At 43.9% G+C, this 24797-nt stretch overlaps 1 protein-coding gene across 4 annotated transcripts in view; it reads right to left on the bottom strand.

Annotated features, from left to right (window-relative positions):
- Positions 1-2618: 2618 nt before the first annotated feature.
- Positions 2619-24797, bottom strand: part of DBNL (drebrin like) — a 41193-nt gene continuing 19014 nt past the window's right edge. Inside the window, exons 6-14 of one of the 4 annotated variants that reach the window (XM_079955097.1) lie at positions 21167-21244; positions 19096-19247; positions 15418-15472; positions 14897-14971; positions 12568-12673; positions 10433-10582; positions 8993-9114; positions 7500-7605; positions 2619-4391 (exon numbers count right to left, since the gene is read on the bottom strand). In XM_079955097.1, the coding sequence (XP_079811223.1) occupies positions 4252-4391; positions 7500-7605; positions 8993-9114; positions 10433-10582; positions 12568-12673; positions 14897-14971; positions 15418-15472; positions 19096-19247; positions 21167-21244 (984 nt within the window). In that variant the 3' untranslated portion in view covers positions 2619-4251. The remainder of the gene's footprint in view (positions 4392-7499; positions 7606-8992; positions 9115-10432; positions 10583-12567; positions 12674-14896; positions 14972-15417; positions 15473-19095; positions 19248-21166; positions 21245-24797) is intronic. The other 3 variants (XM_079955099.1, XM_079955098.1, XM_079955100.1) reach the window with 3 other exon arrangements.

The following is a 24797-nucleotide window of genomic DNA, read 5'->3' as shown; positions in this document are numbered from 1 at the left end:
TGGTCCACTCTCTGAAGGAAAAAATATTGCATTCTGGCTATCAGCAAGAGGTCTTGTGTATGATCAACATGCCAGAAGGCAAACAGCTTCCCCAAATCTATGTTATGAGGTTGAGGGAAGTCCAGGCAGTCTTTGGGGGCAAAGAATAAGAGGAACATATAAGCAGACAACACTCACAGAGGATTTGCTTTAGGCAACTTGGTACAGTGGTACCTCGGGTTACAGACGCTTCAGGTTACAGACTCCGCTAACCCAGAAATAGTACCTCGGGTTAAGAACTTTGCTTCAGGATGAGAACAGAAATCGTGTGGCGGCGCAACAGCAGCGGGAGGCCCCATTAGCTAAAGTGGTACCTCAGGTCAAGAACGGATCTCCAGAACAAATTAAGTTCTTATCCCAAGGTACCACTGTACTCTCCAAATGTTCTAGACTGCAACTTCTGTCAGCCCCTTCATGCCATAGCTAATGGTCAGCAGTGATGGAAGCTGTAGTCCAAATATCTGAAGGGATAGCAGGTTGCAGAAGGATGCTTTGAACTATCGCCTAGTGAAGTGATTTTTCCAGCCAACATGGCTGTTAGTATTGAAAATATATCCAATTTGCATTTGGATTCGGGACCACCTTACAATAAGCGAATTTAATTTCATTTGTTTATTGGGGAGGGGGGAGAAAAATATCTAAATGCAAGCAAAGTTACTTTGTGATAAGTACGTTTTGCAAGGTGGGTTAGGAATCCAATGCATGGCAGACCCATTCACAAGATGAGATTCTTTGGGAATTTTATCACAAGGAGAATGCTTACACACAATGCTATGTTTAGGGTATGTAAAAATGGGGAGAATCAATGGTTTGATTTGCCTGTCCTTACACAAAGTAACCCCACTATTTGTTATACGGTGGCTTGATTTTGTAGCAGAAAAATGTGAAGAACCTGTTCAGAGAAGCACTTGAGAGGGATGAAGCAATTACAGTGGGACGATTCCGCTAATTGATAGAAACCAAGATAATTATAATTATTATAATAATAATAATAACAAAGAAAGCCAAAGATAATTAATGGCGCACACAGCACCCCAATGCATTACAGTATTAACATGATACATGATACTATCATAATGGGTCTAATTACAGGTGGAGATGAATCAGTGTACAGGGAGAGGTTCAAAAAGTATTTACATGGTGCCTAGAGAATAACTTGCACCTAAATATTAGCAAGACAAAGGAGATGGTGTTGGACTTTCGGAGGAAGAGAGGGGAACTAGCCCTGTTGTATATCGGGGGGGGGGGTTGTGTGAAGAGTCTCTTCCTTTAAATTCCTGGGAGTTTACCTTAGTGAAGACCTCACTTGGAAAAACAATATAACTCAGGTGGTTAGGAAGGCCCAACAGAGACTCCATTTCCTCAGGGTCTTGCGAAAGAACAATGTTAAACAACAATTGATGACCTCCTTCTACCAGTCCACAACAGAAAGTGTCCTCTCATATTGTATCACAGTGTGGTATGTTGGCTTGACAGCCACAGACAGAAAGTCTTTACAGAGGGTGGTGAACACAGCACATATCACAGGCTGTCCCCTGAGCCAGCTAGATCACATCGCAAGGGATCGATGCCTTAGGAGAGCGAGAAAAATTCTCAGGGATGATTCACACCCTGGCCAGCACCTCTTTAATAATATAGTGCAACTGACTTTCGGGGTTGGTGTGTTGTGCAACAAGCACACAGAGTGCAATGAAACTGAGTGTTTGTGTGGGGGGAGGGAGGCTCGGTTAATTTCATTGTACACAGTTTGTACATTGACAATAAAGGTATTATTATTAGATACTCAGTTGAGGACATGGATAACTCAAGACCAAAGCCCTTCTTTGACCTTGGAAAGGGCAGGGAGCAAACCGCGCATGAAACAAACACACACCATTCACTGGAGTAATTTAAATCACTTCATTTTATTATTATTATTATTATTCAGATCATCCTGATACAAGTCACAAGCTTTTCCCCACTCCCAAATCTTCATGCACGGCAGAAGGCTGGCAAAAAGGAGGAAATGAACAGGAGATGCAGTGAACAGCAGCAACCGAAATAGCAATGATCCTCCAGCATGATGATTAGCAATTCTAATAAGAATCAACTCTAAAGAATTCCCTGTGAAGCCATGGCTCGCCTGCTGCAAACATCCCAAAGGGAACATGTCTTAATTGTTCCTGAATGGGAAAGATGGAATTAAGGGGGAGGGGGGATTAAAGTATGGTCCATTCATAATATTCCCCAAAGCTGTCACGGCAAAAGAGGCCCCATATTCATTTGCAATGGAGAGTTACCATGGGGAGCGCTTCTGAAAAGATTTCCACTACATCTCGAGCCAATATGGTGCGCTCGAGGAGCTGCTAGACTACAACTCCCATCAACTCTGGCCATTGGCCATGCTGGCAGGGGCTGATGGGAGTTGCAGTTCAACAGCATCTGGAAAACACCATTTTGACTACCTGGAGTGGGGGCAGAAATGCTGAATTAAAATGGAATGGATAGTTTAGCTTCAGCTTCTGCAGATCCAGAATGAAGAAGCATGTGGATATTAAGCAGCCACTTTCTGGAAGCTGATCCCTATCTTTTTTTAAAAAAAACAAAAACAAAAACCTGTCACTTTCTAAAATGCCACTGAATACAACTTAGTTGGGAGATCAGCAGAGAACTGCCTTAGAATCTCTTAGTTCCATAATCACCACCACATCATGCATAAAAGCAGGAGAGACAGGACTTGAACCTTGCAAAGCCATTTCTTTTACATCCTAAGCAAATAGATTAACCTTTATAATACTCATTCTCTACCTCAGATGCATGTTTGAAGTTCCTTGAGAATCCTAACCAAGCTGCCTTGGGCAAGACAAATAACAGGAATGTAAAAAATGGCTGAGTTTTTTTAAAAAAAACAACATACACCTGTAGCTAGTACGTCATAAAGAGGTGATGCTCAGTGGGAGTTTGATGAAAGCCACTTAAAATTCAGCACCTGAACCCAGGCATGAGTCACAGACACCCTTACTAGTTTAGTACTATTAGCTGGTGTCAGTCAGAGTGATGCACAGTGTCACACAATTACACAGCACAAATCTGGGACACTCCTGAGTGCTCAGTTGTGTCTGAGGTTTCTTTTAGGTTCTGTTTTATTTGAATATTAAAGGGGAGGGGAGGAATTAATCCAAATATTATGTAAAAGCAACATAAGGCTTTAAAGAACAACAACCCAGAAAAGATAATGCAGAAATCAAGTCCCTCACATATGAACCAAACCACACAAACATGTACAGACAGAGCATTGTATTTAAAGCAATGTGCACCACAGCTGAAAGCTAGCATTGCTTGCAGGGCATTTGTCTATTACCTGCTTTAATGGTGTTTTGTCTCTGAAGCCATGTCTCAAGAAACATGGCAAGCTTTTACTTTAAAAGCAAAGGGGGATTTTCCACACAGACTTAACAACCTAAAAGCCAGGCAACTTGGTCCTTGCACAAAGGTTAGAGTAGTTTGAGGGCACAATCTCCCATTCAGGAATGACTCCACTGGAATGGAAGGCGAGTTGCACAAGAACACTGGGGAGTGATCGCACAAAACCATTCATTTCGAAAGGGCTTCTTGCCCTGAAGCAGCTCCTAGTGGATTGGCATCTCAAAGAAAAGGGAGCGGAGAAGCCTGCAACTCGCAATCCATTTTCTCCAAAGCAGTGCTCTGGAATAACTGTGGACTGCAGGCCCGAATTACACAGACAAGTTACACAGGCTATTAAGTAAACGCAGTAGATGTTTCTTAAGATACCTCCTTATGCTATCTTAGAAAGTTGCAGCACACGGAATGAAAAAATCAGTTTGCATTGGGGAGAGGGGAAGGTTAGGAATCTATTTCTGCTAAGTACTATCTTCTAAATACTCCACACTGGTGTTCAGAGCATCTCTCTGTGTGTTTGAAGAGGGTGTGCTAAAGGGCAATTTTTCCATTAAAAAAGTGAAGGAAAGCGTTATGCAATGTCAAGACTGATTCCCTACCTTTGCTTGAAAAGTACCCATTAAGGAAAATTAAAAGGAGGGAAAGGAAGAGGTCTGCTTCACTGGGCAGGGACAGATACTGCTCCAGCAACAGGGGTACAGAGCAACGAGCACTTCACTCTTAAAAAGCCACACAATTCCATCTTGAAGAATTGGATTTGATAAGAGTTGTTCTTTCAGGTATTGCTTGCATTCTTCCTCCGGCAAAGGCCAATTATTCAATGAGTTCTACATAGTTGGCAGGGAACATCCCAAAGTGACCATCGGGACCATAACCACGCCACCAGCCCTCATCGATCATCTCAATGCTGGTGATAATGTTCTCAGGGTCAAAAGAGATCTCCGTGTCATCAGCTGAAAGGTGGGAACAGACAAGATTTCAGGGGGAAAACAATTACTTGTTTAAGGAGCATATAGCCCAGCAAGAGTGAATACTCAGGACCACTCTGACACGGTTTAGTTATGCCTTAACTCAGGGTAGGCAACCTAAGGCCCGGGGGCTGGATGCGGCCCAATCGCCTTCTCAATCCGGCCCGCGGACAGTCCAGGAATCAGCGTGTTTTTACATGAGTAGAATGTGTGCTTTTATTTCAAATGCATCTCTGGGTTATTTGTGGTCATAGGAATTCATTCATATATTTTTTCAGAATATACCGTATTTTTCGCTCTATAGGACGCACTTTTTCCCCTTCAAAAATGAAGGGGAAATGTGTGCGCGTCCTATGGAGCGAAGACGCCATAGCCCCGCGACCCTCTCCCGGCTGGAGAGGTGACGCGCGGCTATGGAAGGAGCCGTTATAGAGGATAGCAGCCTGCTTCCCGGTGCGAGGGGCGCCCTGAAGCAGAGCGCCCCTCGCGCCGGGCAGACATCCGCAGCGAGGGGAGCCCTGCGGGAGTTCCCCACAGGGCTCCCCACGCTGCGGATAGCAGCCTGCCGCCCGGCGCGATGAGCACCCTGAAGCAGAGCGCCCCTCGCGCCGGGCAGACATCCGCAGCGTGGGGAGCCCTGCAGGAGTTCCCCGCAGGGCTCCCCACGCTGCGGATAGCAACCTGCTGCCTGGAGCGAGCGGCGCCCTGAAACAGAGCGCCCCTCGCGCCGGGCAGACATCCGCAGCCTGGGGAGCCCTGCAGAAGCCATAGCCCCGCGACCCTCTCCCGGCTGGAGAGGTGACGCGCGGCTATGGCAGGATCCTCTTTAGCCGCGTGCCACCTCTCCAGCTGGGAGAGTGCGTGAGGGGCTAAAGAAGCCATAGCCCCGCAACCCTCTCCCAGCTGGAGAGGTGGCGCTCGACTATGGCAGCAGCCTCTCCGCTGCGCCTTTCCGCTGCTCCCTGACCTGCTCTTTGGGGCTGGTGTTGGGCTTCCCCCCACCAACCCCAAAGAGCAGGTCGAAAGGAACCTGAAGCATGGAGAGTGAGAGGGGTCGGTGCACACCGACCCCTTCGCTCTCCAGGCTTCCAAGGTAGCCGCCTGAACGCACCTTAAATGGCACCTTGTTTTAGAGCGGGAAAACAAGAGGGGGGAAATTCTCCCCCTCTCTGCGCAGTGCCTCCTGCCGCTTCGCTGAAGGGGCGCTGGGCAGAGAGGGGGAGAATTTTTTTTCTTTTTCTCCCCCCTCTAAAACAAGGTGCGTCCTATTGTCCGGTGCGTCCTATGGTGCGAAAAATACGGTAGTCTGGCCCACCACATGGTCTGAGGGGCGGTGGACCGGCCCATGGCTGAAAAAGATTGCTGACCCCTGCCTTAACTGCTAAGAGATCCTGGCTATGTCACCTTGCTTGGCAACATTAATGCATATCTGTCTTTGCAGGGATTCTAGTGGGGGGATGGAGATGACATAGAATGGAACTTAACCCACCCAAACAGGAAAAGGCCATATACCATGACAGACAACTTGTATATCTAAGCCTGGTAGTGACTGCGTCAATGGCCAGCAATTCTCCAGGGTCTCCTGTGAAGACCTTTCATATCACCTGCAACCTGATCCATTTTTAACTGGAGATGCCAGAGGCTGAACCTGGGAACTTCCGCCTGCAGAGCTCTACCACAGAGGTACGTTCCTTTGGCCTATCTACATCCTGAACTAGGAATGTCCATCATCCTTTAGAAAGGGGGCTGATGTCTTGGTACCAGGTTCTGCTAGAACTTTCGATACCAAAGCAGGTGCGGGCTGAGGCTTCATTTGCGAAGTAGCCCTGCAGTTAGAAAATTTATGATGCTGAAGCTAAACTGCTGTAATACTGTCAGAGAACTGCCATTGGCTCAGAGGCGAGAAATAGAAGGGCAGTTGTGTTACAGGGAGCCTCCAAAAATCTTGTGAAGCAGTTCCTCTTCCGGGGAGGATGAAAGCCCCACCTCCAGTGGGGAAGAGGTGCAAGGACCAGAGGATGCTGGTGGGAGCCTTAACACCGCTCCTGGGCAAGCCGGACAAGAGGGAAACACACCCTTGTCATCGCCCATCCTACGCAGTAGCCTAAGGCACAAAGAGGGAAGGAGAACTTTGGGGGTAACGAAACTCTTATGTTGGGGGAGGTAAAAAAAAAAAGACCACTCCCAGATTCTGCTAGCGATTGAGCCAGACATGAGCTCTGGGGCTCTTTACTGTAAATAAATAAAGTACCAAAATAAAGCCTGTAAAACACAGGTTGGAGTCCTGCCTGGTTACTCTCAAGCAACCGCAACAGCCATCTGACAAGTACGTTGCATAAGGGACTGCTGTTGACAACCATCAAAGATTTCTAGATGTCATATTGCACAGCAGTCATGACTCCCGGGGGATAGTATGAAACATTACTTCAGTGCACCAGTGTCTGTGCTACTTTCAGGGATGGTTTTACTTATGGAACCCTCTTTTGAAAAATGCTTCATCCCAAAATATGAATGAGGTTGCATTCCACCTCCCCATACGCTGCCATGCACTTTGAGATCAGCTGCAAATACCAGCCATGAATCAAGTAGAGACAGCAAGTGTTCATAGAGAAGTGCTCTTTGACCCTTTCCTACAACACATGCTTTGTGCTGTGACGAAAACCTATTGCCCCCAGTTACCATCTCTGTGGCTGTCACTGTGCAGCACAGGAAGGGAATCTTCCTGTTGTAGAATAAATGCACATATCAGAATTCCTAAGAATCTCCCCAGCGTTTTTATTTTTTAAAAAGGGAGATTAGACAACAGATGCTAACAACTATAGAAAAGAGTGTGTTTCAAGTAGGGCTTTTGATAGCCAGAATAAAGGATACTTATGCTTCACTCTTTTTGGTTCCTTCTTCCCCGGCCATCACACCAGCCACCTATTGTCCTGTCCATCCTTTAACTACTAAATTGGGACAGGACCTACTCTATATGGGGCACAATGTGAGAAAAATACATCCTGTAACTTCTATCTAACCTGAGTGGGAACAGACTATGCCCAGAGGCAAGCATTTTGGTTAATGGAAGAAAACAAACGACACAGAACATACCAGCTTGATAATCATAGAGAGCTCGAGCGCATAAGCCTTTTCCCTCCAAGTTAAGATTTTGTTGGTAGTTATCAACATAGTCATATTTAGTATCTTCGGGCTGTTCCTGCAAAGGAAGAGTTAACGGAATGAAGCAGGATATTTCAAATGGTACTGACAGCTACCAAGGGTCATTAGTTTTTAAAAAAATATTCCAGCTAAACTCCAACAAACAAAACCCATGCATCAAATATACGCCAGTTTATACATGTTAAAGGTGCTTGCTTGGGGGGTGGAGAATTCAGAGCAAGAAGATGGAAGTGTGAAAGAAGCAGATAGAACAACAGTGGCTGCATTCATGTGCCACAGTAAATTATGGGTTTCGGCTTATCATGGTTTCTTAGGCATGGGCAGTGCACTAGCCTGAACTCCAGACAGCTCCTGCTTCATCTCTCCCTTTGTGTGAGTGGAGAAATGAACCAGGAAGTCATATTTAAACCTCTGACCCAAGGTGTTAGGGTGGTTTAAGGGTGGCCAGAGATCCTGGCTTGTTGGGGAGAAACAAACCACAACCCTGGGTTCAGATGTAATGTGAATACAAGCTTTATTCATTTATATAAGTCTGGAGCAAACATTTTCCCTCTGCTACTGCAAGGCTCCTTGTGCTAGCAGACAGGTAATCTACAGCAACAGCTGTTCTAGAAGAAACTTGTCATGCAACAGATTGAACAAACTATTGCACAAATACAAAATCCGCAGTCTGCTTCTACGCTCCCTTGCACAACAATGTTATGCTGGAGCAAAACAGATTAGTGGCTATTTTTCCCTATTATTGAGTTTATTAGGGCTTCCTCAAACTATGAGGGTCAACCATCATTATCTCGGAGGAGGTTGACTAAAGGCTATGGCATACTAAGTGTATCACATTTAAATTTATTGATGTTTTAAAGGAAAACAAATTTTAAAAACCCAAGCAGCAAGGACAACCTTCCATCAAGATACAGGTAACATATGGTCTACTCAAAACAGAAACAGAAAAATTGAGTATTGGATACAAAAGGCAAGCGGTGTAAAGGTATCCCAATAACTCATCCCAGGACTGATGAATGTGTGATGGGTGGGTCTTTAGAGACACCATCACTGACATAGTGAATAAAAGAATTCAGTCTGTTCTTCCGAGCTATGAGCTGAAGCACTATCTCGAGGATAACCAATGGGGTGCCTTCTGGCTGCTATAGACTTCCACTCTCATCATCCCTGACCACTGACAATGCTGGCAGTTCCAGCAAATTACCCATGCCGTCTTCCACAATCTTCCCTTTCCTCTCTCTGTTTTTTGTTATGCACATGCACAGTAACATGAACTGAGCACAGCAACACACCTACCGATCCCTTCCCCTTGCGCATGAGTAGCACCACTCTGGGTACATAATCAACAGCACTTGCAAGCAGAATGTAAGAGGCAGATCGGCATAAATAAGGCAGGAAATGATCTCATGTGCATGGAGACTAACCTCAGGGGGTTCATCATAGATAACTCGTTCACTAGGGGGTTCTTCGTACACAGCTTCGTGTTTCTCTTCCGGTTCGTAGGTCGGAGCGCCTGATCTGTAGCTGTTCTGCCTGACAGAATCACCTGGAAGAACAACACACTCTTCTGTTTCAGCCATTAGGTTTGCTATCAGTTTCATCTTTTCTGAATGGGTCTTCATTCAGAAAAGCCTGCACACAATCTCAAAGGCAGCAGGCAAGAGGAATGCAGGAGAAAGTTTGCTACTCAAATGGAATGATTAGGATCCATTAATGAATGGCTTGATGATGGCACCCTAACGTTATTAGATATTAGATATGAATGTAAAAGTCTTCCGATGCTTAGAGCAGCAGTCCAGACATGTTTTTTTTAAAAGGATTTTTGCTGGATCTCTTTGCAGTTCTGATCACCCTATAGGTATATGGATTCACCTCTGCCACACCTCACTTCTTCCTATCAACTAAAGTCATGCTGTGACCTTTGACTGTCACCTGTCCTATATTTGACTAAGTATTTAAATTGCAAGCCTGCCACCAAGGAACTGTCTTTTTCAAAATGTACTGTATAGCAACTCTTCATTTTTTAGTACTTTATGAAGAATTACCTTTTGCAAAAAAAAATATAATTCTTTTATGATGAGAGCATCCTTCAACTTTTTTTAAAAAAAATTATTCTGATGCCATTATATGGTGAATCTAATTCTTAAGCTTACAGATGTTTATAGCGAAATGTAAGACAATTGTAGATAATGTTCAGCCTCAATTATGAGTCCAATGATTCAATGGGAACCACCAGGTTTCCGTTTTAACTTGCAGTGCCTCCCTCATAGTCTTTGAGCATATGAGCTTTCTCGGATGATTTAGCAGAACAGCCTAAGCAGTTATATCCCTCCCTTTCTGGTAAGGTTAGTAACTTTTTACTTGCTTTCCCATTCTCTCTTCTTTAGCCACCCATTAAAACTCTTACAAAAGTCGGGAATTCCCTGAATCAACTGAAAAATAATCAGCTCTTTTTAAAGCTTGCCCGTTACAAAAGCTACTGTCTTTCCTAGAGCAAAATATAAAGATCTACATATAGTGGTATAGGGACATTTTATACAAGCAGTGTGTGTGTGCGCGCGCTCGCTCGTGTGCGTGCGTGCGCAAGAAGGATTTGGAAACCCACCTAGTTTTTTCAAAATGTAGCTATGTAGCCCAAGGAATATTTAGGGGGAAAATATTTTGTTTTAATGGAATGGAAACAAAAAGAGTTTTAAGTATACACCTCCCCATGAAACTAGATTTCAAGTTGTGTTTGTTATACACGCCTCCTTCACTATGCTTGGGACAAACAGATCATGGGTGACTACCTGAACATCTTCATCTATTAAAAACCTGCCATAATCAAGGAACTGAATCCATAAGCTCTCTTATATTAGCTTTACCAAGTTCAGGAACGGGAGAGACTGGAGGTGTATCGTGTACAGACGAACGGACAACAGGAGGAGGGTGAACATCTTGCACGGCAGGGTGGACAGGGGATACGGGAGCCTCTGCTTGACTGTTCTGCTGGAGAAAGGGGCTCCGCAACTTCCCTGGGAAAGGGGGCACATCAATACAACACACAAACTGGTGAGATAGACGCATCTTTCCGTGACCATTCACTAAGCAGCCCTTAGACAACCCATGTGATTTAGTTCATTACTGCCTTTTACGATAACCATTTTAGTATACACCGTACTACTTTTTTATTGTGATGTTATCATTTTATAGCTGTTAGTTGTCTCGGTCAGCTATTACAGAGATAGACATAATCCACATTTTTATAATGAACAGACAGACAGAAAAATAGAATGGTTTAGAATGCTGCTCTTTTAATTAGTATCTGCACTCTGGTCCCATAACTACGGCTTGCCAGTTCAGACACTGTGTTTAAAAAAAACCCCATTGTTTTTTGTTTTGTTTTTAAATACTTGTATAACCATTCAGGGATAAGGAACGTACAATGCTCTGAATTTTGTTGCACACCACCTCCTATCAGCCCCAGCCAGCATGCCCAATGGGAAATGATGGGAACTGCAGCCCAATAACATCTGTGCCAAACCATAGTTAAATTTCTTTAGCTTTTATACAGAATGATCAGAGTAAAACTGTATGTAGCATGGCATATTGGAAAGCCTCTGTCCTGGAAAATAACTGCCTCCAACTTCTTCTGATCCTGTTTAAGGGTGCAATCCTATACTGAGGAACTATGGGATTTGGAGTAAACCCCTGTCATACCAGTTATACCATGCTAGTAAAACAGTCTACCAGGGAAAACATTCCGCTGGCAAAGAGAACAGCTGAAATGGAACGGTCGTGGGTAAGGCTTGGATGTTACAGGGGTGAAGGACACAATTGTCAAATTGTATACTCCTTCAATACAGTGTCACACCTTCCTAAATGTTGTGACTTTGCATCAGCCCAATTCCCTAGTGCCTAGAAAACTCTCTCCCATCGACTTCAATGGAAGGATGAGAAAAAGGCAGCTGCCCCAGCAGCAGGGACTGCCGCATCGACATCACCCAGAGGAATATAGAATACTCTAACTCAACACCCAATCAAAGGACACCACCACCACTATATAAATCCCATGAACAGAGAGGTCATAGCTCAGATTTGATATAGCTAGGTGCCCTCTTTCTGTCGCCATGTTGTGCACACTTTGAGCTCACAAGCGAGAGGAGAACAAAAGGGAGAACACTAGCACAAAACATACTGGTCTCTGGAACATGCCTAGAGAGCTGAGCACATTGAAACCACACCTCTTCCTAGAACCTTAGCATGTAAAAGGTAAAAGAAAAAAAGAAAAAGGCTAAAGGACCCCTGGATGGTTAAGTCCAATCAAAGGTGACTATGGGGTTGTGACGCTCCTCTCACTTTCAGGCCGAAGGAGCCGGTGTTTATCCACAGACAGCTTTCTGGGTCATTGGCCAGCATGACTAAACTGCTTCTGGTGCAACGGAACACCATGACCGAAACCAGGGCGTACGGAAACACCGTTTACCTTCCCGCCACAGTGGTACCTATTTATCTACTTTCGCTGGTGTGCTTTCAAACTGCTAGGTTGGCAGGAGCTTGGACAGAGCAACAGGAGCTCACTCCATGGCAGGGATTCAAACCGCCAACTTTCTGACTGGCAAGCCCAGTGGTTTAGATCACAGCGCCACCCACGTCCTCACCTCAACATGTACCTTGCCTTGGGACTCCAGACCCAAACACCCAGTGCTGAGCCCCACTCTAGCAGATAGGATGGGGGGAGGGTAGAGCATTCCACAAAGGAAGGAGAAAGACTTTCTATGCAAAGCAGCAGGGGACTGAACTAGTCCCGAGTACCAACAGTGAGAGGGGAGAGCAAAAGGGGCTTGTTGACTCATGTAGGGGCTCCTGCTCACTGTCTGTGAGAGTGGGAGAGACAAGTATTGCACAATGTGCTGAAGGGACGAAGCATGTTTCAGATACAAAGGCCATTCCGCTGGTACATCTGCAATGATTCTCCAGTCCCAGCGTAATAACAGTATAGAATTGCTCTGTCAGATACCTGGCTGGGAACTGACGACTGCACCATCTGTGGACATGGACCTCTCCTTTTGTTTGAAGATGTCACGAGGATTCACTGATCTTTGTCCTATTATTGATGCTGCTTCCTGCACAGAAAGAAAGATTTACTGAGTCCCGAGGAAGCATAGCATTTGAGAGGGCACAGGATTTAGAAATAGCATCAATGCTTCCACCTGACTTCAACATGCAAGGGGAAGTGCTGTCATTGGCTGCCAATATATTACAGTTCATTCATCATCGCTAACCAATTTACCAGCAAAATCCAGGGATACAGGAATGCATTAGGAAAGTCTTCATGGTTTCTTTTAGGGCTAGAAGATTCTGCACATCATAGGAAAAAATGAGGAAACACTTCCACAGGTTGATTTGCTAAAATCCCCTGGACATTTTTATCAGGTTAAATCGGTTACCCTGATGAAAAGCAAACTTCTATGCATCACAGTTCTAGCTTTGTTTTTACAGTGGTACACACTTATCCTGGTCCTACAAATATATTTCACTATTTCAAGGTCAGATAGTAAGGCTGCTCAGAAATGCGAGGTTCTCATGCAAAATACAACCACTGTGTGTATATCCTTTAACTAGGCTCATTATTGAGGATTGACTTGGAGTTGTTTAATGCAGCAAGCTGGATTTTGAATTAGTTCCACTATGAGGAAGATTCCGAAGCAACCTTGTCAAAAAAGAGAAAGACCCTCACAAATTTGCTGAGTGTTAGCAAGAAGGCATAACTTGTGCAGTTCAAGAAGCTCAAAGGGAGTACAGGTGCCCATGAGAAAACCAGCCATCTAGCATTAAAAAGGGATTTCTCAAGAAACAGTCCATGCTCCTCTGAAAGGGAAAGAGGAAACAGGAAGTTATCAGGAGCCCCACATGCAACTGGGCAAGTCTTAAGAGTCCAAGTCAGAGTTCCAAAAAGGTGAAGAAGAGATCCAAGAGACCGAGAGAGGATCCAGCTAAGAGATATCATCCAGGACCACCACCAGAGGAGAAGACCCAGCCTATGTCATTCTAACGGAACAGCAGAGCAGGCAGTAATGCTTACAGGGAGTTCAGCTGACAAGTTTGCAAGAGCCATTTGACTGGAGGACGGCTTTAATAATAGATTCTGGATCTTCATGCTAACGAGCATCCAAAAGCACGTATGCGCAAAAGCACATGTGTGTGCATAGCTACTGCATGATAACTTCTTGTGGAATATCCCCAAACTTGAGGTTATAGTTTATAAAATATTATACTGCCATCCCAGCAGTTATACAGTGTCTTGTATTTCACTACTTGCCTGGCCGCCAGTGAGTTGCAGGATGAGGTGGTACAGAGTGCTCCATTCCTCCCTTTGGCGCCACATTTCTTCCTGGACGTGAAGAAAGCAAAGCCCTCTCTTCCTCCTGCACACTCAGTGCGGAAACTAACCTTGCAAAAGTTCAAGGTGGGCTTGCAGAGAAGGGACCGAGAGCTCTGTTAGCCAGACCCTCTTGTGGGTAAAAGCAGGCTGGCAAGAATTCTGGAAGCTGGTAACTTTGGTGGGCTTATTTACAAGTAATGCATGAGGTGAGAAATAGTTGTGCGCAATAGTTGTGCTCACTCTTAAGAACAGAACCAAGGTTTCATAATCTTGGTGAAGGCCTGGGCAACAGCTCTCTGCAACACCAGCCGAAAATTCAAATGCAAGTTTTTTTGGAAGGCACAAAGGCCAAGAAGTGTATGGTGGAAATTGCATGTGTGTGTCATGATTTGAGCACTCAAAGACTACTAGTACCTTGCTTCTCCAGAAGCGCAATTGCAAAACTGAGCTGAGGCCACAGAAGTGAATCAAGAAAAAGTAGTGATTGGTTGTATACAAGGCATATACACTCATAAGTGGTCAGGAAAATACACTGGAAGCTACCACCTCCATAGAAATCCCACCACCACCACTGGTTTGATTGTGGAACTTATTGCTTCAAGATGTGCTGAAGACCAAGAAATAAGAAAGAATGGAAGATTCTCTATGAATGATCAGGCTTTCCAAACCAATAAGAGGTTTCGAAAAGGTACGCAGGTCCTTTCTGATTCATATAGAAAGCATTTTATTTATTTATTTATTTATTTATTTTGACAGAAGCATGCAGTGTAGAAAACAGTGAGTGTACTGGGACAGATAGATTATAGTCCTTTCAACAAAGCAGTTGCTATTGCTGCTTTGACCCAGTATTGAGAAGCAATGTAAAAAGACCAAATTTGGAGATGCAGATCACTCTGAATGCTAAGGAGTTACAAAGCCTGTGTAAGAACGAAGTAGGACTGTCAAGGATCTTTCTCCCATGTACCTGAGCTTTCTCCACAGACTCACTCCTCCTTCGGAAGCCCTTTTGCATCTTGCTGATGTCTTCTTCCTGCTCCTTCTGTAATATAAGATGACTCCCTTACACTCATGGTAAGGTCAAGCAGAGGCAGTTCTCAAGTCTATACGTCTGCACTCTGGAAGATGGAACCAACTCACGAGAAATGAGACTTAGGTATATGATGAACATAAAGATCAGCCTTTGTTCTGAACTGCTTTGCCCAGTCATGCAGCCTGCCTAAGAAAATGATGACCAACAGACACCACCGAATCCAGCTCTCCGTACCACACTTAAAAATGAAATGGACCTTTAAGCCGTGAATGATGAACAGCCTAAGAAGCATTTAGAGATTCATAGCTAGAGCCCAGTGCTTGCCTGCAAATATCAAGACAGGACTTGGTGCTGTTCTGTGTGATCTTCACAGGCAACACAGCTCCCTCTGTATTCATAAGTCTTTTAAAAAGAACACTTGGAACAACAGGAAAAGTGACAATTTCAGACCTTACCCATTGTTGTTTTTCTTTACTGACTGACTCCGTTTCCTGCTGTTGCTGGAATTTCCTGCAAATTAAAACAAAAACAAAAACCTCCACAGTTAAACGAAGTTATGTCAATGACGGTTCAAATATTCAACATAAAAGTGCTCCTCTGTATTCAGACTCAACCTGGCTTTCAACTGGGATAGAAACCCAAGAGTTTGCACCCATTCCTATTACCCAACATAACCAATTTTGTTCCCAGGCCCCATTTCAGAAGCTAGTGTTAAGCTTTAAAGACTTAAATGATCTGGGGCCAAGATAACTGGAGGACTACCTCATCTCTGCATAACTGCATAATACATGGTGCACAACTCATTGCTCCCCTCTTACAAGGGGATTACAAAGGAACATCAGGAGAAACTTCCTGATGGTATGTGCTATCTGAAGGTGGTAGACTCTCCTTCAGCAGAGGACTCTAAAACAGAGGCTGGATGACCAGCCATCATGGGTGCCATAACAGTAGATGAGGACAGACTGCAGCTGAGCACAGCGCAGACTGCAGAGAGTGTGATTTTTAGAGCGTCAGACTAGGACTCGGGAGACGAGGATTCAACTCAATTCCAACTCAGCCATGAAATTCACTAGGTGGCCCTGGAGCAGTCACTCTCTCTCTCAGCCTAACCTACCCTCACACGTTGCCGTGAGTGTAAAATGGAGGGGTGCGGAAATAAGAACACTGAGTTCCTTGGAAAAAAGGAGGAGGAATATAATAAAGGCAATGAGATATGCATGTAGAAAGACCCAGGTTTAATTTGTTAGCACGTCCCAGTGCTGCTGGGGTAGAAAGACAATCCTGGACTAGACAGGCCAAAAATATGACTCACTGTTAATGGAGCTTGCTACATTCCAGATTTCCTGCATTAGCACAGTACAGTGGTACCTCGCAAGACGAATCCCTCGAAAGACGAAAAACTCGCAAAACGAAAGAATTTTTCGTTTTTTGAGTTGCTTCGCAAGACGGATTTCCCTATGGGCTTGCTTTGCAAGACGAAAACGTCTTGCAAGTTTGTTTCCTTTGTCTTGCAAGTTTGTTTCCTTTGTCTTGCAAGTTTGTTTCCTTTTTCTTAAAACTGTGCATTCACTTCGAGGAGCAACTCATAGCATGCAGTGTGGTAGCCTTTTTTGAGGTTTTTGAAGACTTTGGTAATTTTTGAAGCTTTTCCAAAGTCCGTGCTTCGCAAGAGGAAAAAAATCGCAAGACGAAAAAACTCGCGGAACGAATTAATTTCGTCTTGCGAGGCACCACTGTATTGGACTAGATTACACTGGGGGTCCCTTCCAACTCTGATTCAGAAATGAAGTGAGTGGGCACAAAAGACTTTTCAGTTAGAGAGTACCATGGTTATAGAATTCCTTCCCAAGGAAAACCAGCCTCCCACCCAGAACTGGATCTTTAAGAAGGCTTTTAAATTGCTAGTGCTGCTTTTTTTAACAAGATGCTTCAGACTTTTTATTTTCATAATATACCAATTCCAAGAAGACAAACCACATATATACACACAACACACACACACACACACACACATTAATAAGAGAATGCTATCCTGAAAACTAGCATTTAAAATGGTTTATGAATAAAATCTAACACACTGCAAATGTCATGGCAATTTTTTCCTTCTTTCTTTCCTAATAGATCCATAAAACATTACCCTACACTTGCAGCTGTGCACATTTAGCTGAAGTTAACACACACAGTAATAATCCCATATCCCATTCTGCACTTAACTCCAATGCTAACCTATGATTATAACCCCAAAATACATTTTTATGGTTATATGGAATACTATACCAAGTTATACTCTGCCTTTTCCAGATACTTCAGTTTTTATGTATTCTGCTATTTTTATGTAGTGCACACGTATTTTGTGGTCTATGTTGTTTTTATTTTACACTTTTTGCTTTCTCAAAACTAAGCTTAAAAGAGTGAAACAGGAAAACCATCAGCAAGCTCAAATTCAATTTTTAGCGCATTATGCTGAAGAACAGTTTCCTCAACCTTCGGAGTAGAAATACTTTTGAAAAGAACTACAAGGAAGTCCCCCTAAAGATCTGTCTCTACAGAGCCAGGATAATTTTAGCTGCACACTTCAGGGGTATTTCCCCTGGGCTCACTGAAGTCTGGCGACAGGAACACCACAGGACTTTTAACATCATATCCCCCACCCCAAATCTCTTTGCTGCCACATCACTGAGACATAAACCGGGAACAACATACCATCTGACCTAAGCCCTGCTCTCAAGAGACAATTACTTCTGGTGTCGGCAGGGCACGGCAGGAGAGGAGGACATTATTTCACCTGGGATTGTCACAGGGTGTCCTCAAGGGGGCTACTCTTTTGAAAGTGCAGTAAGTGCTCCATTTTCTGAAGAGTGTGCGATTCTCTCTTTTTTGCTGCTTACTGTTATAGCAGATGCTATTCTGCTGCCTCTTTAAAGTACAGTGGTACTTCAGTTTTCGAACGTAATCTGTTCCAGAAGACTGCTCGGTTTCCAAAACGTTTGAAAACCGAGGCACAAAGGGCGGCCTGCAATTTCAGTGGAGAAAATTGGGGGGAAATAAATCAACTTCTGAGGCATGTTCAAAAACAAGCATTTACTTCTGGGTTTTGGTGTTCGAAAACCGAAATGTTCAGCTTCCAAGATGCTCGAAAACTGAGGTACCACTGTACAGTGGTACCTCGGGTTAAGAACTTAATTCGTTCTGGAGGTCCGTTCTTAACCTGAAACTGTTCTTAACCTAAGGTACCACTTTAGCTAATGGGGCCTCCCGCTGCCACCATGCCACCGCCACGCAATTTCTGTTCTCATCCTGAAGCAAAGTTGTTAACCCAAGGTACAATTTCTGGGTTAGCAGAGTCTGTAACCTGAAGCATCTGTAACCTGAAGCGTCTGTAACCCGAGGTTCCACTGTATCTTAATTTATCTGCACTGGAGATAATTTGATTTAAAAACAAAACAAAACCAGGGCTATACTGCATATCTTTTAAATATTTAACACTCACTCCTATTCCAAAGAGAATAGAAATATTTCTGCAGAGTGCTGTGAAAGTTCAAATCACCTCCCCAACTATGAAATTTACTGTGTGGCCCTTGGAAGGTCACACTCTCAGCCCAGCTAGTCTCATCATTGTTGAGATGCTAAAGCACTGCTCTGAGCTCCCGGGACAACACTGGGAGGATTTTTACGGTCACAGGAAAGCAGTGTATCAGAAAGACTGGCATAGGCCATTGCATTGACGACTTCCTCCGGATCTGTAACAACAGAACTCACAGGAAACACGCTTAGGCAAGTAAATGAAAAAACTCAATGTGTTTGCTTGAGTTCACAAACTGCATTGCTTGCCTCATTATTTGGGGCTTCCTGTGTGGTTTGGGGTGGGTTGAGGGAAAAGGAGCAATGATATGAATGAGCAAGGTCAGCACCCCAGAGAAGATAAGCCACGTATATCCCGAATACAGTTGACTCCAATCTTGCAAGACAAAAATCATTAGACTGTAGCCGTAAATTCTCAGGCTGGATTCACAGAGGCGTAAGTGGTACTTCTCCCCAGCAATTTTTTCTTCGCAGAAATTAGAGTGCCAATATATCTTTGCTCAGCTGAGGTAGCAATTAATGTGGCTTTTGTTAAAATTAAACAGACTCACTTCTGAGCATCTATCTCACTGGCTCGCTCCTTATATCTTCGCTCGCGCAAAGTTGCTTCCTGCAATTCCCGCTCTCGGCGCTCTTTCTCCAGGCGCTGACGCTCCTCCTCTGCTTTCCTCTTCTCTTCTAGTCGGCGATTCTCCTCATCTTTCTGAAAGGGTGAGCGCAACAAGTCCGAATTAAAAGCAGCCACCTTTGAAGAATAGGTTACTTCCTCCCCTTCCACCAGTCTACTCACACTCTATGTTAAAACATTCACCCAGCCCCTCAAAATTACTAGCTTTGCCTCTGTGATGTCTAATGTAGAAGCACAATGGAGGAGGAATGGAGGAAGGGATCTGGGCCTCTACCACCAGCCCACTGAGTTTCTGTGCTGTTTATGTGGGAGTGGGCTTCACCTTCTTGTCCATCCAGCATAGGGACAAAGAAAAGGGTTGTTCTATCCCTTCTCCACTAGCCTGCCCTGTTTCTATGGCAGCTGAGCATGAGGTGAAGTCGCATCCTGCTTGTCCAGTACAGGGACATGGAAATTTGACTTATACCAAGTCAGACCATTGGTTCATCCAGGTCAGTATTGTCTCCACCAGGGTTTCCCAAACGTGGGTCTCCACGGTGTGTGTGTGTGTGTGTGTGTGTGTGTGTGTGTGTGTTTAGACTACAATTCCCATCATTCCTGACCACTGGTCCTGCTAACTAGGAATGATGGGAGTTGTAGTCCAAAAACTGACGAAGACCCAAGTTTGGGAAAGCCTGGCCTACACTAACTAGCAGTAGTGGGCTAGTGGTAAAGGAACAGACCAGTATGTCTCTATATATGATGTGCAAGAGGTTCGCCTGCTGGGTGTCTAGCGTAGTAACAGAGCAGGCTGATGGCAGTCCTCTTGGTTTCAATGCTTGATTTGGAGGAGACAGCTTCACCCCCTCTGTGTCTTGCTGGAGAAATGGGGTGATTTCTGTCTCCGCTGTTAGCCTGCTAGATGAAAAGGAGGAATCCTTCCTTCTTCATTACCCAGCACAGAAATGCAGTGGATTGCAGAAGAAAATGCAAGGCTTTTCCATACCTCTTCTGGCAGCCTGGCCACTTGCCTGGGAGAAACATCTAATTTGCCTATGGTGGCCAAGTTAGAGGTTCAAAATTATGTTGTATTCAATGGTTGCACCTTAGTTCTTTTCCATTTTTAATGCCAATAAGTTGACGTATCACCTTGTACTCCTTATTCTAACACACTTTACAAATAACTCATGCACAGCTCTATGAGGTCAGCACAATACAGAACTTCACCATGAATGATAATTTATTTATTTCCAAGGCCCTCCCCTATAACGTGCTTCAACATGCTTCTTTCACAGTAGGGCAAATAATTTTTATTTTTTAAATAGCCCATCACATCCTGAAGGTTCCGGACATATAAACAGAATAATGCTCCACCCTCACCCACCACTCAAATAATTTATCTGCACAACATTTTGATTTCTCTCTCCATGCCAAAGTTAAAACTTAGCTCCCAAAACTAGTCCGTCTACTGGGCTCAGTAGACTAGACTGCTCTGAAAATCAGTGTTCTGAAAATTGTCCAGGGCTTGGACTTTGGAGAATTTGCATTGAGAAGGGAGTTCTGTCAGTAGTGAACAGCCGACTGCTGTTCTCACCTTTTCGATCTGAACCAGACAAAGAGCTGTTGTCATTAAGAGGGGTGACTTGAGTGGATCTCAGAGATTTTAATGGAGTCTAAGTCATTCAGGGCTCCACAGGTCATACCCAGCTGCTTGAATTGTGCCTGAAAGTGAACAGAAAGCCAGTGCAAAGGGACTGCTGGCACAACACCCTTTCTGCGGATGCCAGGAAATATGTTGGGCAGGAAGCACCAATATAAATGAAAATGTAACCAAAACGCTTTACAGCCTCTCTGATACAGATTAGTTACAAACACAGACTCTGCTCCACTGGTTTGAAACTAATTGCTTTTGCTTTGCAAGTAATGAGATAAAGCATGCAATGAAAACATGAAGGAACTGCAAGACCACCCCAGCAAAAACAGGCACACGGAAGTTGTTCGAATTAAGTACATACCTCTGCTTTGGCCCAGAAGCTATCTTTGCTGACTCTTTTGATCTCGGACATGGCATTAGTTTTCTGGTAGACCGAGCCCTGTTGTGTAAGAGGATCACAGAGTTTAAAAAACATCCTTAGTTGCTATTAGTTGTTAAATAAAATGCATGGAAGCTGCTAAGTCTACACTTCTTAGAGCCGCATTATACTGAATTTGGGAAGTGTTAACAATATACTTCGTATATTCTACTCAAACCATTACAGAGGACATTCAAATTGAGACTATTCCTTGGCTGCAAAGGTCTTGGGGAAGGAGGTAGTAAGAATGCATTAAGCCACATTTTAACTCCCATCTGTGAGCTCAGGTACGCAGAAAAGTGCAAGCATTACAGGGCCAAGTAATTTTACTAGCCAGCCTACCCATCTACATAGGAAAAGTAAAAGTAAAAGTAGTAATAATAATATTATTTATATGCCACCCATCTGACTGGTTAGAGATTGCAAACAAGTACAATTCAAGAGTATGCATTAGCACAATGCTCATTCATAGTAAACGATGGTTAGTGGTTTGCTAGGATGTGAAAATGTGGCTGCTAAAGAGGAAAAGAACAGAGATAAGATTTTTCAAGGGGAAGAGGCAACAGAACTTCAAAAGAGAAAGAAAAGAAAGAAGGTAATATTTGCAGCGGGGAGTGCTTCACTGATCAACGATCAAGAAAAAGTATCTTTGCTTTCTGCAAATCTTCCAGTACAAATAAGGTTTTAAAAAATGCAAGCAGTCATATCAGCGGCCGATTCAGAGCACACATGTGGGGCAATGGGAGTTGTGAACTCCAAACAGGATCAGCAGCATTATCCAGATCCATTCAGAAATCACAATGCAAAAGGATAAACTCTCTCTCTCTCTCTAGGATGCAGGTACTGAAATTTGTAAATGTCCATTTTCTTTTTACAAATTTTTACTTAATTTCCACATTCTTCCACCTACAATCACTTTCATCTTCCAAAACAGTTTGTTGGAAGGCCAAATTTAACTCCTATTAACACAATCTCAAAAATAACTTGTCCAGATATTAAATAAATTAATCTGAGATAATGTGACAAGTTGATTAAAGCAGGCAATTAATTTTAAAACCTAAAATCTTCCCAAAAAAAAGGAAGAAAAGGCAATTTACTATTGACCAAGCACTTCCTAAACCTAGTGTCTTAATTTTTGCAGAGCTAAATGCTCCCAACATCTAGTGAGTGATGTCGATACATAGGGTAATCCTAGTGAACGAAATGCAAGGACAGACCTTTCAGGAATGTATTGCATTTGCCATTTTAAAGCTTCCTCATGAATTTTTCCAACCAGAATGCAAGAATTATGGGGCACTTACGCCTGCTCCCCCCCCCCCCCAAAAAAAAAGGTGGAAGGAAAGGTCTCTAGGTGCATACTGTTTCCCGCAGAGAGGATTTTATGACTAACCAATTAAGACTTGCTTTGCTGGTGTTAACACGCCAGCAGCTATCTAGAAGCATGTTAGAGGGAGAGGGAGGATTTCCAGTTTAAGAATACTAACACACCAAATTCCAGGGGCTTCCCATGTGCCCTCTTTTGTGTCTTTTCTAAGTCCACTTCCTACAGTTTTGCAACAAAAATATACCAATAATGAACTAATGTGTTAAAAAGGTAAAGGTACCCCTGCCTGTAGGGGCCAGTCTTGCCAGACTCTAGGGTTGTGCGCTCATCTCACTCTATAGGCCAGGAGCCAGCGCTGTCCGCAGACACTTCCGGGTCACGTGGCCAGCGTGACGAAGCTGCAGCTGGCGAACCAGCGCAGCACACGGAACGCCGTTTACCTTTCGAACTGCTAGGTTGGCAGGCGCTGAGACCGAACGACGGGAGCGCACCCCGCCGCGGGGATTCGAACCGCCGACCATGCGATCGGCAAGTCTTAGGTGCTGAGGTTTTACCCACAGCGCCACCCGCGTCCCGAACTAATGTGTTACTGCAATATAAACTATTTGCACTATTATTTATTTAGTTTGATAATTCAGTGAGAAAAGTCAGATTGTGCTGCAGCAGGTAGGTTGCCCAAGTGGTAGCCTTGAGATAACAGGAGTATCTGAACTGAAGATACTGGTCCAGAGGCATCCCATATTCTGCTGCATCTTTCTACACTTGTTCTCGATAGCACATTCACCTGCATCTTCAGAAGAGGATAGGAGCCCTTATTCCACCTCTCTAAAGTAACAGCCTTAGATTTTAATGAAAACATAATCTCTGGCAGAGGTGATTTTCACAACCAATTCTAAATTGTAAATAAGGTTATGCTACCCATCAGATCCCAACATATTCTTGTAGAGTTTGTCATGTCAGTCTATATTTCTCAGGAACTCTGAAAACCACCTGTTTCCCTTAAAACCAGGAATGGTGAGTCCCCACCCCCCACTGAAGGCATCGTCTCCTTTGTGGTTGTCAGCGGTTGCATGTGGGTAGGAAGTGAGACTAACATCATCCTACAAACACACATTCTATCTTGCATAATTTCTCTTTTTAAGATTCTTAAAAAATTCTTAAGAAAATGAGAGAGCATAGAGGGTGTTCTCAAATTAAGGTGATACTTTACTTAACAACCCCCCCACACACATTTATTTTATTTTTTATTACTTGTATGTACAGCCTGCTCTGCACCAAAGAGTGGGTTGCAAAAATGTCACAGTTAAAACAAATTCAGTTTGCATTATTATTACTATTATTATTAACAACTGAATTTCTATACCGCCTTATCCATAGATGTCAACGTTTCCATTTTTTTAAGGGAAATTCCCTTATTCCGAATAGGATTCCTCGCAAGAAAAGGGAAAAGTTGACAGCTATGCCTTATACCCACAAGTCTCAGGATGGTTCACAGAATAAAATCAGAATATAAAACCACAAAATACATAATAATAAAAACAACCCAATACCCCCACCCCCACCCCAAAAAAACACATCTTAAAAGGGCATAGGATGTCAATCAAATCAACCAAAGGCCTGGTTAAAAAGGAACGTTTTTAAATGAAATGCAAACCGACCCGTAAAAACACAAAACCCAATCAATGACAAAACAGCAGCAGCATCGCAGGAGGTTGGACACATCGCCAAAAGGCCTGGGTAAAGAAGTGCACCCTGACCAACAGTGAAAAACCAAACTATGGCGGAGGGCACACATCAGAGGCAAAGGCATTCCACACAAAAAGCCCTCCTCAAACCACAGAGGGCAATGGCCCTAACGACATGGCCTCCCTGCTTATCTTAACACCTAGGCAGATCGATGTGGGAGGAGGCATTCCTTCAAGTTGTTCATGTATACCCCATCCAGACCCCTCATTCAACCTAGAGTCACACACATACGATTCATACACACCAAACTAGATCCAACCTTTCAAACCACTCTGCCCTCTTGATCCAGCAGGGCGAGGGCTGCCTTCCCTCCTCTAGCACAGATACCTTTTGAAAGCATGAATCCTGGTGGCTTTTTTTTTTTATCAGTCGAGATTTCCAACCACGCAGCAGCTAAGTGGAAAACAGGAGCTGGCTTTACATTGAGTAACTGGTTATCAAGAGGCTGGGAAGTAGCACTGTGAGGGGTCTCGCTTTAAAAAGGTAAGATTTGATACTACAGTG

The sequence above is a fragment of the Podarcis cretensis genome (genome assembly GCF_951804945.1).
Source record: "Podarcis cretensis genome assembly, chromosome: 15".
Taxonomy (NCBI): domain Eukaryota; kingdom Metazoa; phylum Chordata; class Lepidosauria; order Squamata; family Lacertidae; genus Podarcis; species Podarcis cretensis.
Note: the sequence above shows the minus strand (reverse complement) of the source record. Positions and strands in the feature narration are given on the sequence as shown.